The 13,940-nt window shown below is 44.1% G+C and overlaps 1 protein-coding gene across 1 annotated transcript in view; it reads left to right on the top strand.

Annotated features, from left to right (window-relative positions):
• The first annotated feature begins 6,915 nt into the window (after positions 1-6,915).
• The window catches only part of FDFT1 (farnesyl-diphosphate farnesyltransferase 1), a 37,881-nt gene continuing 30,856 nt past the window's right edge, over positions 6,916-13,940 (top strand). The window contains exon 1 of the mRNA XM_043565286.1: positions 6,916-7,130. Coding sequence (XP_043421221.1) covers positions 7,032-7,130 — 99 coding nt within the window. The 5' untranslated portion in view covers positions 6,916-7,031. The remainder of the gene's footprint in view (positions 7,131-13,940) is intronic.

The following is a 13,940-nucleotide window of genomic DNA, read 5'->3' on the forward strand; positions in this document are numbered from 1 at the left end:
AAAATGTTATGTGTGTGTATGTGTATATACATATGCATATACGTATATATATGTTTCCTGAATTCAAATTTATCTTTCTAACTCACGTGGAAAAACCTGAGTGTAAAATATTAGGTATGAGCTAGGGCAGTGACGAAGTCCAGACTGTTTCCTCTAAGTCAACATCTTATCAGTACACTTGGTCCAGAGTACAAGAAGGGGAATGGCCTGGGAAGGTTCTAGAGACACGGGAGGGTTGGGCACTGTGGCCTGTGTGTGGGTCTATCCCATTGTGATTGGTAGAAAAGGAAGGAGAAAAACGCTGTGGCTGCTGTTGATAAAAGAAGTGACAGAACTGGAAACAGCAATGGGAATGGAACGGAGGGGAGGTGCAAGGGCAGTCACGGGGTCGAGCTCCTAGGTGTCTAGATGTGGACACTCAAGGCCGGGGTTGGAGAGGGAGAGCTGAAGATAGCTCAAGCCTGGCGCCTGAGCTAGAGGAGCTTCCCCGCTGACCGATAGGGAAAATCAGTGAGGAGGTGAGCAGGTTCTGGGGAGAAGATCAAACTTGAGGCATGTTGAGCTGGAGGCACCTGTATGGCACCGGAGCTGGGGAGGACAGCGTAGTTTGGAAGTAGACCTGGCCCTCCATAAGTGCGGGCCGGGCTGGGAGGCACGGATGTGAGAGCTTTCCTCATAGCATGATGCTCAGTTAGAGAAGGTTAACAAGGGCCATCACATATCATGAGAAAAGATGGCGGTCACAGTGGGACCTTAGAGAATGTCTTGTGTTTAAGCGGCAAGAGCAGAAAGAGAAGCCAGTCAATGAAAGATCAAGTATAACAGGAGGAAAAGTCAACTTCAAGTAGAAGCTGATAGTCAACTAGCTCATGCCAAGTTGAAGGAGGAGAATGAGAAGAGGCCTTTGGATTTGCCAATCAAATGTGAGGTCATGAGAGCCTTCAAGAGAACAATTGCACAGGGTGGCAGCCAGTCTAAAGGGGCTCAGAACTGCACGGGAGCTGAGGAAGTAGAAGTGATGAGGATGGTGTGCCCTTCAAGAAGGTTAGTCTTGAAGGAAATGAGAACGAAGAGGTCAGGGAGGAGATACTTATTAAAGGCTGGATATTGGGGCACCTGGGTACTTCAGTCGGTTAAGCATCTAACATCGACTCAGGTCATGATCTCAGGATTCATGGGTTCGAACCCTGCCTTGGGCTGTGTGCTGACAGCTTGGGGCCTGGAGCCAGCTTTGGATTCTGTGTCTCCTTCCCTCTCTCTATCCCTCACTTGCTCATGCTCTGTCTCTCTCAAAAATAAATTTAAAGAAATAAAACATTTAAAAAATTAAAATAAATAAAAGGTGGATATGGTGTGAGGATTTGTACGTAATTAGTTGAGAGGAAAAACTAGACAGCACAGTAGCGCTGGCACTTAAAGATGACCAGGCAAGGATAGGAAGAGAAAAATAGATCCGGAGGAAATTTGCTGAAGGTGAGATCTCTTTAAGTACAAAGGAGGAGGGGGCGAGTTTTATAATAGCTGGGAATTTAGAGCCACTTAGGGTTCAAGGGAAGGGTTGTAGAGCCACACTGAACACGCAGGGTGAATTGCTCTACCTCCCGACTTTCTCCAGCAGTATCCAGTAGCCAAGGCTCCAAAACAATGAAATGGATGTTGTATTAACCCACATCTGAAAGTAGCCTGGGTAAGAATGGTAGAAGGCCAAGAAGGTGAATGAGAATCTTTATTATTTAAAGTGTTTTTATTATCTTTTAAATTACAGATATCAAAAGATTCAAGTGATAAAGTTTACAGAATAGGGACACTTCTTCGATGGCTCATTTGGTTGCATATCTGACTCTTGATTTTGGCTCAGGTCATGATCTGTTTGCGAGATCAAGCCCCCGGGTCAGGCTCTTCGCTTGCTGACAGTGCAGAACCTGCTTGGGATTCTCTCTCCCTCTGCCTCTCCACCCCCCCCACCCCACCCCCACTCACATTCTCTCCCTCTCTGAAATAAAATAATATAAACTAAAATAAGATAAAATAATAAAGCTTATAGAAAAACATGGAAGAATCATCCTTACATCTGCTCTGTCCTCTCAGGAGGACTTCTTATTTCTCTGACTTCACTGACTTACCTAAAGTCTGTAGAATGGGGAAGATACAGCACCTACCAACAGTTGAGTTGTAGGTGTTGCTGTTGGCACCATCAGAACTTCATCAGAATTACACAGACTGGGGGCGGGGGGGGGGCGCCTGGATGGCTCAGTGGGTTGAGCATCCGACTTCAGCTCAGGTCACGATCTCACGGTTCATGGGTTCGAGCCCCATGTTGGGCTCTGTGCTGACAGCACAGAACCTGGAGCCTGCTTTGGATTCTGTGTCTCCCTCTCTCTGCCCCTGCCCTGCTGTGTTCTCTCTCCTTCTCTCTCAAAGAATACATAAACATTAAAAAAAAAAGAATTACACAGACTGGGTTCTGCATGGAAGAAATGTGGAAGCAGAAACGTGGAGAGCTGACAGAAACCACAGCTACCATGCTCCCTTCTAAGATTTTATTCATCATGGCAGGAGGGTGTCAGAAAGTTTTAGTTGGTCCTGAAAGGAGGGAGGAAGGTGTGGCATAAGTGGAGTGAATGGGAGCTAGAAAAGAGGTGATGGTGGTACAGAAACAACAGCGGGGGGGTGGGGTAGAACAGTGAAAGTACTCTTATCCTGTGCCTTTTGGATGGAAGGAGAGGCTTTTGCTTGACAGAATTGCAGGTGAGGGATGGGATTCATAGAGGGAGAGACCAGGTTTCACTTAGAAGTAAGGAGAGGTGAGATTTGTATTCAACAGATTTAGGGGAAAGATTTATTTATCTCGTGAGCTGGAGTTATGTGATGACTGACATTGTGAAAAACTTGGTATTTAATGTTGGGTTTCAGTGGCCCTAGCCATTCAATAAATTTTTTTCTTTTTCTTTTTCTCCTTTTCTTTTTCTTGTCCTCTCCTCTCCTCTCCTCTCCTCTCCTCTCTCCTCTCCTCTCTTTCTCTTCCTCTCTCTCTCTTTTTTAAAAATGTTTGTTTATTTTTGAGATAGAACACGAGTGGGGTAGGGGCAGAAAGCAAGGGAAACAGAGAATCACAACCAGGCTCCAAGCTGACAGCAGAGAGCCCGATGCAGGGCAAACTCACAAGCTGTGAAATGTGACCTGAGCTGAAGTCGGACACTTAACCAACTGAGCCACCCAGGTGCCCTGTAATAAAGATTTCTTAAATGGCTTCTAAGTGCTGGGTCTGGGAACACAAGGATAAAAAAGACAAGAAAACCCCTACATTAGTAGCAGGAGGCTGGCTTATTACAAAAAGCATTAAAAGTGTTTCGTAGGTTATGGAAAAAAATGTTGTGTTGAGGGTGGGGAGGATAAGTGAGTGCTGATCTTGTGTTCTAAAAGTTCCAGTACAGAGGCGCCTGGTAGTCTTAGTGGAGCATTTGATTCTTGATCTTGGGGTTGTGAGTTCAAGCCCCAAGTTCGGTTTGGGATTGCTTAAAAATAAAATCTTTTAAAGGGGTGCCTGGCTGGCTCAGCCAGTGAAGTGTCTGACTCTTGATTTAAGCTCAGGTCATGATCTCAAGGTTCACAGGTTTGAGCCCAAAGTTGGGCTCTGTGCTGACAGCATGGAGCCTGCTTAGGATTCTCTCTCTCCCTCTCTCTGCCTCTTCCCAACTCACGCACTCTAGCACACACACTCTCTCTCTCCCAAAGTAAATAAACTTTAAGCCGTATATATAAAATATAAAATCTTAAAACAAGTAAATTAAAAAAATGAAAATAAAAGTTCTAGTACAGTCCCAATTTCAAGCATTGTTATTCCACAGAAAGTAGTGGAGGTTTTGTTATGTGGCAAGCACTGTGCCAGGTGTTACATTTTGACATGTTCTCTGGCCTTGAGTTCACAGTGAAGAGACAGAAAAGAGATTTTGGACCACACCAATTTCAAGATGAGAGCATCCGATGAACATGATCCAAGTACTAAGGTTTATGAAAATAAAGACTGCTGAAATAAGAACAAATGAGGCCCTTTATTCAGAGCTTGCTATATAGCAAGGGCATCAGCCACTGTCACTTGTCATCCGCATCTGGCAGAGACTCAGGCAGGGGAGTGGGAAAGCTTTATAATGAACAAAAAGGAAGGACTCAGGTGTGCTGACTGGAGGATGTTGTCATAGAGAAGCTGGAAGCAGGCTACCTGGCAGCTGGGTATCTTACGCGATTTCTTTGGCTTTCTGTGGTTGTTCTTGAGTTGAAAGGAAGCGCAATAGAGAAGTTACTGACCTCGTCCTGACTATTCTGGGCCTACTGCTGCAGAGGTTGTGGGTCAGAGTGTTGCTATGGTATATGGTCTGGCCATTGACTATTTGTATACGTAGTCTCTGGTTGGGCACACAGGTCAGACTCAGGGAGCTGGATTAGGATTCAACCATGTCTCTCATAAATACCAGCACCATTACGCAACCGTGTCTGGTGTGGTGCCTCTGGAAGCTCTTTGGGGTCAAAGCTCACCTTGCTCATCTTTGTTTTTTTCAGTGCCTGCCACATTGCTGATGTTCGGTGGATGCCTGTTCAATCTAAAGAACAGATAATGGTGAGGCCAGGGAACTTCAGAAAAGGATTTCCGAAGGAGGGGATTCCATTTAAGCTGTAATGAACGTGAGGTGGGTGGCTAGATGAGGAGCAAGGGAGAGCATGCTAGAGGTGAATTACTGGGGCCGAGACTGGGGTATCCTGTGGCCTGTTTGGGGTCTGCAGGTGCTGCCAGGGCTGGGTCAGGGCTAGAAGTTAGGGTAGTGATGGGATAGAAGGTGGCTAAAATCCAAAAAAAGGAATGGAGGTGCCAAATGATGAGAGAGCTTTCTTTCTTTCTTTCTTTTTTAAAGTTTATTTATTTTGAGAGAGACAGAGAGCAGGGCAGAGGATCTGAAGTGGGCTCTCGTGAACCTCGAGATCATGACCTGAGCCGAAGCTAGACGCTTAACCGACTGAGCCACCCAGGCACCCCGAGAAAGTTTTTATTACATGCCAGAATCATTAATATTATTGAAAGGCATTTCCTTTGAGGAATTTAAAATTGAAGAATTGTAGGTAAGAGGGTAATATAATGAAGTGTGTGTTTTAAATAAATTAAGCTGTCACTAGGCATGCATGGAGAGAGAGAGATGCGAAGTTGATTTCAAAATAGTTTGGGAGAGAAGATGGGACTTAAACCAAGATGGATCAGAGAGGAGAGATTAAGACGAGAGATGTTTGTTTCTTGGACTCTAGACTTGATGAATGATTTCAAAGGGGACAAGTTTAGGGAAAGGAGGAGTGAGGGATGACATCTGGATTTGATAATTTGGCAGCTGAGAGGTTGTTATTGCTATTCACCAGAAAAACAGTTTCAGTGGGAGATTTCAGTTATGGACATGTTAAGCTTGCACTGTTTGGGGAACACCAAAGAGGGGGTCCGGCTCAGTTCAGTAAACGTTCATTGTGCAACTAGTATGTGTCAGGCACTGTTCTAGATACTTGGTGTGTTAGTGAACAAAACAAAGATCTATCTCATCTTCCTCCAGCAAGAGGAAACAGACACTAATCATCATAAGTAAACCTTGTATTATATTAGCACATGATAAATTCTATGGAGAAAACTAGAGCAGGATGGGGATCAGCAGTGCGGTGGGCGTGGGGGGACAAACACCGTCTAAAATAGAATGATCCGGGTGGGCCTAAATGAGAAGGTGAGATTTCATCAAGGACATGAAGGAGCTGGGTATCTGGCGGTAAGATATTGCAGGAAGGGTGAAGTGAACAGCTATACAAAAAGGCCCTAGGGCCAGAGAAGGGGAGAGAGAAAAGATGGAGGCCAAAGAGGTAATGGGGGTGGAGGGGTAATGATACAGGCCTTTGTAGACACTTGTAGGGACTTAGGCTTTTACTAAACAGGGAAGAGGTTTCAGGGTTTTAGGCAGTGATTGCATCTGGCTTAAATTCAAACTGATTGCTGGTTGCTGTGTTAAAATAGATTGGGTGTGGGAGTGTGCAGTAGCAAGTCGTTTCTAGGACTGGAGCGATCTCAGATGGAGATACAAATTTCCACATCCCTGTAACAGAGGTTATAGAAACGCTTCAGATTCATTTTGGGTACAAAATGCGGTCTAAAACACTTATTTAAAGAGCTCCTGTTGTTGAATTTCCAGGAGTGAGTGATATCAGCCAGAAAGAAGTGAAAGGCTTTGTGAAGCGGGCAAAGAAGGGGTGTTACTGCTGGGGGCAGGTGCCCGGGATTCCATGGGGTTGCAAGGGCCGCGGATGACTCTGCCAAGCTTTTGCTCTCTTGTGTTGCAGTAAGCACCTACACCTTGGTGGTGGGCCCACTCGCCTTTTGCTTTGCGCGGATCCAGCACAGGAGGTGCGCGGCGGCGCTCAGAGCGCGGCACTGAAGAGCTAATCTAGCCGACAGGACAAACACGAATAAACAGGTGGAGGGATTACTGACGAAATCATAGCGGACTGTCACCCGCTGGGCTCTTCTCTGCTTGGTTCTCACCAAAAGCCCGTGCCTGAGACAGAATCCACTGCACCTACGCCGCAGCGCCCTGGTTTGGTTCCCTCTGTGCTCGAGCCCCAAGCTCCACCTAGAGAGAGGGAAAAGGCCTGCCCCCATAGAAGCACCAATCCCGTTCGCCTGTTCCTTTCTCATCTCCAATTAGCTTAGAGGGTGTGGTCGTCACGCCAGACTCATCCTACCGTCGATTGGCCGGCGTCTGCCTGGTGCGAGCGGTCCTAGCCAATCAGAGACCGTCAGTCCACCCCGCGAGCCCACGAGAAGCGGCGCGAGAGCCAGGGACCCGTTGAGATGGGCAGGATGTGGGCGTGGCATCATGAACTGGGCCCGCCTACGCCCCGCCCCACCCGCCGCGCCTCTTGGCTTTAATCTTTTGCTGTGTGCGGGCGGGTGTCCACCGGAGGTATACCGGGAGGTGAGCACCGATCCCCGGGACCCGCCGCCCGCCGCCAGAATGGAGTTCGTGAAGTGCTTGGGGCGCCCCGAGGAGTTCTACAACCTATTGCGCTTCCAGATGGGGGGCCGGCGGAAGGTGATTCCCAAGATGGACCAGGTGGGCCGAGCATCCCTGCATCCTGGCTGGGGCGGGGCGGCTGCGCGCGGCGCCGGGCCTGGGGCCTGGGGCCTGGCCGACCAGGCCGAAAATGCTGGGCGGAGGGTGCGGCGAGCGGGTGCCAAACGCCTCAGGCGCTCTTCTTCCCTCGGGGCGGCAGACCCCCGCCCCTTCTGGCGGCCCCACCGGCCCAGCCTAACTTTGCTTTCCTAACCCCAAATGGGGCCCAGGTGGTAGGCCTCCTCTTCCCACTCCAACCCTACCCCAGGTTGTCTTGATGTTTCTGCTCTTTCAAGACATTGCTTGCCAGGTCGTTTTTCTTCACTTTTCCTTCTGTCCTTGAGCATTGATGTTATCTGTGTCTTAACTGGTGATTGCAAAATTGAGATTGTGTGGGTAGATTAAATGGGGGAGGACCTGTGAGAGAATTTGGTGAATGTAAAAAGCTATGCAGATATTGTCCCAGTACCTTTTCTGGAATGAAACCTTGCTCATCCTTCCAGTTTTCGGTTACATCACTTCTTCTATAAGCTTCCCTCACTTTCCTTGGGTCTGATCAATCCCTTATTCTCCAGTGCTTCTTAGGTTTTTTTTTTATAACACATATTTACTCTTCCAAGCTCTTTAGTTACCTGCATGTCTGTCGTTTAGCAACATTGTTGGTTGCTTGAAGGCCAGACTTGGTTTTATTTATTTATATTTCATCTGCCTCATTCTTGTATCCTTTGTTAACTGAATGCTTACAAAGGTATTTATTCCAACAAGAAACTTACTCTTAAGTGATTAGTGGATGAATAAATACATTCAGCCGAATTAGTGGGTTGTATCAAAAGTTTTAAATTCTTTTTGCCAATGGAAACATCACACATACTATTTTTTGCTTAAATGCACTCTTAATTGGTGTCCTTTATTAAGTAAACACTTTAAATTTCCCATCAGAAAAATTTTTTTCATAACTCAGGATCCATGTCATCCTTCAGGGTCTAGCTTCAGTCAGTGCCACCCCTAGTGACCATTCAGCAGACATTTTTAAACACCTGTTTTGTGCTAGATGTTATGGTGGGTGCACCGTGGCAGGATGTCATGCACAGACAAATAGGACACACAAAATGCTCCCCATCTTGTCAAGTGAATAAGACATTGTAAGACTGTTCACAGAAAATTTAGAAAAGCACCATAACAAGTTACCTATGAAACTCCCTCAACCATTTTCTCCAGTACTGCTTACCTTATATCGGCCCCACGGTCTTGAATGGTGGTCCCCAAATCCCTTTCAGATCCAAGATTCTATATTTGATTCTGGATTTTTAAGCTATTTGGATGTGGAAATCTTGTTCGATGTACCTTTGGTGAATTAATGAATAAAAGGTGGGTACACTACCCCCAAGAAACCTCTAGCGTTTTAAACAAGATAAACTTAAGTAAATGCGGCAGAATATAGTAAATGCATAAGGACATTTATAAAAGGGAAAAATCACTTGTGGGTGGGACAGGGGAGTCCTTTTTTGAGGGATGCTCCTGTGCCTTGTTCAGTAGGTATTTAATTAGAGATTCTTACTGAGAGTTTTTGGAGCTTTCCTGAAATTATTTGCAAACATTTATGTTAGTGCACATTTGTGTGTTTTGAGAGAACAGTGTCCACTATTATCCTATCCTTCCAGGGATCTGTGACCCAAAATGCATAGTCACTGCTTTACAAACCAGTTTGTACAGTCTCCTGGGCACTACCTGTGACAAGTAGTTAACTGCCTCTGGAGACTTGCCCACTTCACCCCCCAGACATTTTTCGATTTTAGGAAGTGCTACCTTCTAGTACAGTAAGCGGGATTGTTTTCACTCTGTTCTCCCCCTGGAGCCAGGGTCTAATCCATGTTTGTAATCCAGCATTTGACATATTTTAAGAGAACTCTCCTGTTCTTACGAATACTGATAGCCAGGCCAAATATTCTGTGTTCTTCCTTTAGTTATTCATTATATGTTATTCTTTCCAGATCATTTACCAGCCTGTTCTCTCTCCCTTTAAAGTCTAGTGTCCAAAGTTGAACAGTACTCTTTCGGGTTGGTCTGCGCATTTCAGAACTTTAAATTCCTTCTTTATGGATGCAGTATTTCTGTGTAACATAGTTGAAGACTGCTTTCGCTTTAAAAAATGTATTTTAATTATAAAATATTTCAAGCAAGTAGAAAAATACTGAAAAAACTCTAACAAACCATTTTCTATTTCCAAGATTAACTATATCGTATAGTAAGTGTTTGCTATATTTGCTTCATCTTTTTTTTGTTAAGAAATAAAAGGGCCATATACAACTAAAGTCCTTTTCTCCATCTTACCTATCACATTCACTGTCTTTTTTAGGCAGTCTCATCATGCTGTGGGCTTAGAATTGGGGTCAGTCAGATTCCTAATTGCACTTGTTCAAGACCTTTTATTCCATCTTGATGCCCCGATGAAACACTTAAAAAAAATACATATATATATATATATATATATACATATATACACACATATATATATATATAATGTTTTATTTATTCATGTTTGAGAGGTGGTGGAGGAGCAGAGAGAGAGGGAGACACAGAATCTGTAGTGGGCTCTGTGCTGACAGCAGAGAGCCCAATACGGGGCTCGCGACCTGAGCTGGAGTCCGATGCTTAATCGACTGAGACACCCAGGTGCCCCTGTGCTGAAACACTTTTTAAACCTAGATCTTTACCTTTTAGATAAAGGGTTTCATAATAATGGCTAACGTTTATTGAGCTCTTTGTGTGTGCCAAGCATTATTTTATACACCTCCTTGCATCTATTTTTTAAACCTTCCAGTAATCTTATGAGGAAGGTACTGTTATTTTTACTGTTTTATAGATGAAGAACAGAGACATAGAGAGGTTAATTAATTGCCCGAGGTCTAGTTATTCAGGGGTGGAGACTGTCTTTGACTCTGGCTGTCTGACTGCAGAGTTCATTCTCTAAACCCCACCATGCTGCTTATCAGTCAGGTGATGGACCACAGAGGCGCCTCAAACAGAGGATTATCTAGATTCAGCTAAAATTGACCCACTTGAGTGTGATGGACACAGGGTGGAAAATGCCCACTCTGATGTGTTCAAAATCTAATGGAGAATAGGTGTACAAAAGTAAGATAGCCTAGGGAGTGCCAAGTATTCTTAAGTACATTTTGATTTCAGGAAATTTTAGTGAAATTAGAAATGTTTTAGAGGGAAAAGTTTCAGAAAACACAGGAAAAGTACTTTGTAAAGTGTTAGATTTAGTTTAGTGGGGAGGATCTTCAGTAAAAGCTACCATGAGCCAGGTTATATAGGACTAAGCCTGATGTGTGTGGGATGATGAGGAAACCAACTTGGCTGAAATGAAAGAGTGAAAGCTAGAAGTATAAAATTCATTAAGTGCATGTGGGAGTCCAAAAGCTTAGCTGTGATCAATAAAGCAGGTGATGGTTAAGAGCAGAACTATGACACAATGAAAGCAACATTTTTGGAACACAAATTCGACAAGTGGGTGGGATTGGGAAGAAATTATATTGTGAGTTAGAATAATCAAATTAATAATGATAATAATTACCTAATAATAGCAATGGACATCATTTATTGTGTTCTTATGTTTGCCAGGCACTACGCTGAGCTCTTCAAGTCTGTTATCTCAGTGTATTAGGTTAGCTTTCGCTGAGTAACAAACCATTCCAAAACTGAGGGACTTAATTCTGGAGACTGGCTACACACCAATGTGAATGTATTTAACACTGCTGAACTGAACACTTAAAAATGGTTAAGGTGAAAAAAAAAATGGTTAAGGTGATAAATTTTATGTATATTTTACCACAATTTACAAAAAAACTCAGTGACTCAGAATATCAACAACTTTAGTTCCTAGTCATCTGGGAGAGCCCGGGAGTTCTACTAGTCCGGGCCAGTTTGGTTGATTTCTTCTGGGCTTGCTCAGCTGGCTGGCTGGCTTATGGCTGGGCCATCTGGTGGTTAGCAGGCTGTAGGCTGCAGTGTTAAGGGGAGACCAGGCCATATGTGTCTCATCATACAGCAGGCTAGCCCTTGGCTTCCGCATGGCAGCTGGAGTTTTCAAGCCTCTGTTGGAATCACATTTGCTACTGTTTTATTGACCAAAAATAGTCACAAGGGAACCCAGATTCAAGGATGTGGAGAAAAACCGTATCCCCTGATGGAAAGAGCCATAAACTCCTGTGGCCAGTTTGTAACTCATCACACTTAGTCAATCTTGACAACAGCCCGAAAGTGAGAAGTATTATTATTACTGCTATTTTACAGATTAGGAAACAGTGGCATAAAGCAATCAGATAAATTCAAAGTCACCTGGCTTGCAAGAAGTGGATCCAGGATGCCAACTCAGGCTAGTCTGAAAACCTCCATGCTTCTAGTTTGCCCTCGATGAAGAGCTTAGGTTTGACTGGCCTCAGATAGCTGATTAGATCCCACCACTGTCACTCCTGGTGCGTCCCAGATACTCTATAATTCCTAGTTCCTTTCTTCCCTTCTTAATCTGATGTAGATTAGCTTCCTTTCCTTTCCTTTCCTTTCCTTTCCTTTCCTTTCCTTTCCTTTCCTTTCCTCTCTCTCCTTCTGTCCCTCCCTCCCTCCCTCTCTCCCTTCCTCTCTTCCTTCCCAAATATGTGACCACCAATTGCATGTCAGATATCATTTTAGGTGCTGAAGATATAACAGCAAACAAGATAGGTGAAGACCTTGCTTTTATGAGCCTTACTTACATGCTAGAGGAAGAGAGAGAGAATGAAAAAAAGCAAATACAGTTCACCCTTGAACTACATGAGTTTGAACTGCACAGGTTTACTTATACATGGATTTTTTTTGATAAATGCAGTACAGTACTATAAATGTATTTTCTCTTATGATTTTATTTATTTATTTATTTATTTATTTATTTATTTATTTTACACGTTTATTTATTATTGAGAGACAGAGAGACACAGAGCATGAGCAGGGAAGGGGCCAAGAGATGGAGAGACACAGAATCCGAAGCAGGCTCCAGGCTCCGAGCTGTCAGCACAGAGGCCAAAGCTGGGCTCGAACTCACAAACCATGAGATCATGACCTGAGCCGAAGTCAGACGCTTAACCCACTGAGCCACCTAGGCGCCCCATTAAGTTTGTTTATTTTTGAGAGAGAGAGAGAGCGCTAGTGGAGGAGGGGCAGAGAGGGGGACAGAGGATCTCAAGCAGGCTCTGCTGTGCTGACAGCAGAGAGTCCAGTGTGGGGCTCAAACTCACACAAACTGAGGTCATGACCTGAGCTGAAGTCCGATGCTTAACCAACTGAGCCACTCAGGTGTCCCCCCCCCCCCCCCACCCCGACCTTAGGATTTTCTTAATAACATTTTCTTTTCTCAAACTTACACATATGACATACGAAATTATTTGTTAACTGACTTTATGCTATCAGCAAGGCTTTTGGTCATCAGTAGGTTAATAGTAGTTAAGGTTTTGGGGAATCAAAAGTTATATGCAGATTTTCTACAGTGTGGGGGTTAGCACCCCTTACCCCAGAGTCTAGAGACTTGACTGCTCTCATTCTCAGGTCTCCTCTATAAAATAAGAGTGTTGGAGAAAATGGTAGCCTTGGTTATTCCTAGAGAGAGAAGTGGTAAGGAGGTAGGAGAAAGACCTTCCACGCTATAATCTCTTGATTTTCTTTTTAAGTGAGACTCTTCTAGCTCCAAGATTTGATGAACAATACAGTATAATATTATTTGTTTTGTTGCCTGCAGCTTTTCTGAGTCCTTTTTAAGCCCAAAGAGCCATTAAAAAAGAAAATAGTTAAATAGAGGAAACATAGGACCATACGTTTTCCTTAGCTTAACATGATCTTAGTTTCTCTCTTAATTAACAAAGAAACTGGGGGGAAATGTACACTTCATAGATATTGACGGCTGACTATTTCTGTCACAAAAGGATTTGGCTGTAGGATTCAGGGTTCAGTAAACTTAATTTATACTGAATTTTTAGGAGCGTTTCAGTAAATAGGGACTTGCTGCCACCTGCAAGTTGTATGACATCACTTAGAGGGGCACATAGTGGAAAAAACAGATGTTTCATGATGCATTTCTGGCTTCTATCAAGTCTAAATCCTGACTCTTAGCTGAATAACTTTTGGTAACTTAAGCTCCAGGCAGCAGTTTCTTCATCTATAAAGTAGAAATATTGATCACAGGCCCTTGGCCACAATTTCCCAACTGGCAAATGACCTGAAAATGAGGAGCGTTTTCATAAATGTGGCTCAAAATCATTTGGCAGCAAACCTGCCCTGAATCAAAATGATCCTGGCTTAGTATATTCACACTGCTGTGCAGAAGAAATATTAACAATTAATTATGGGACGTTACTCCATAACAACTGAGGCTGTATGTGCTTCTTATTGCCTGCTTTCTACAACACTAAAAATTCTGAATTCTGCACGCATCCGGCCATGAAGATTCGAGGTAGGTGGGTGTAGGTCTGTAATATCTTCCTTAAAGCGTTTTGTACGGGTAAAAGGTAATGTCTGTATTGTGCTTAGCGCGTAGTATCTGCCCAACATATGGTAGTTATTAATCTTATTGTTACATAAATTTGGCTCCGTGTGTAGGGTTTCTCCCTATTCTGAGCGATCTGTGTTAAAGTCTTAAGGAAAGCTGTCAGAAGGGTTGGTAGCTTGTGGAACTTGAGGCTGGAGCCCCAGTCCTGGAAGCTCAGTCTTGCACTTCTGGCCACTGCACACTCTTCCTCCAAATGCCCTTCATCCCTGTTTTCTCTTACTTGAGAGTTC

Source organism: Prionailurus bengalensis, chromosome B1 (assembly GCF_016509475.1).
Source record: "Prionailurus bengalensis isolate Pbe53 chromosome B1, Fcat_Pben_1.1_paternal_pri, whole genome shotgun sequence".
Lineage (NCBI taxonomy): Eukaryota > Metazoa > Chordata > Mammalia > Carnivora > Felidae > Prionailurus > Prionailurus bengalensis.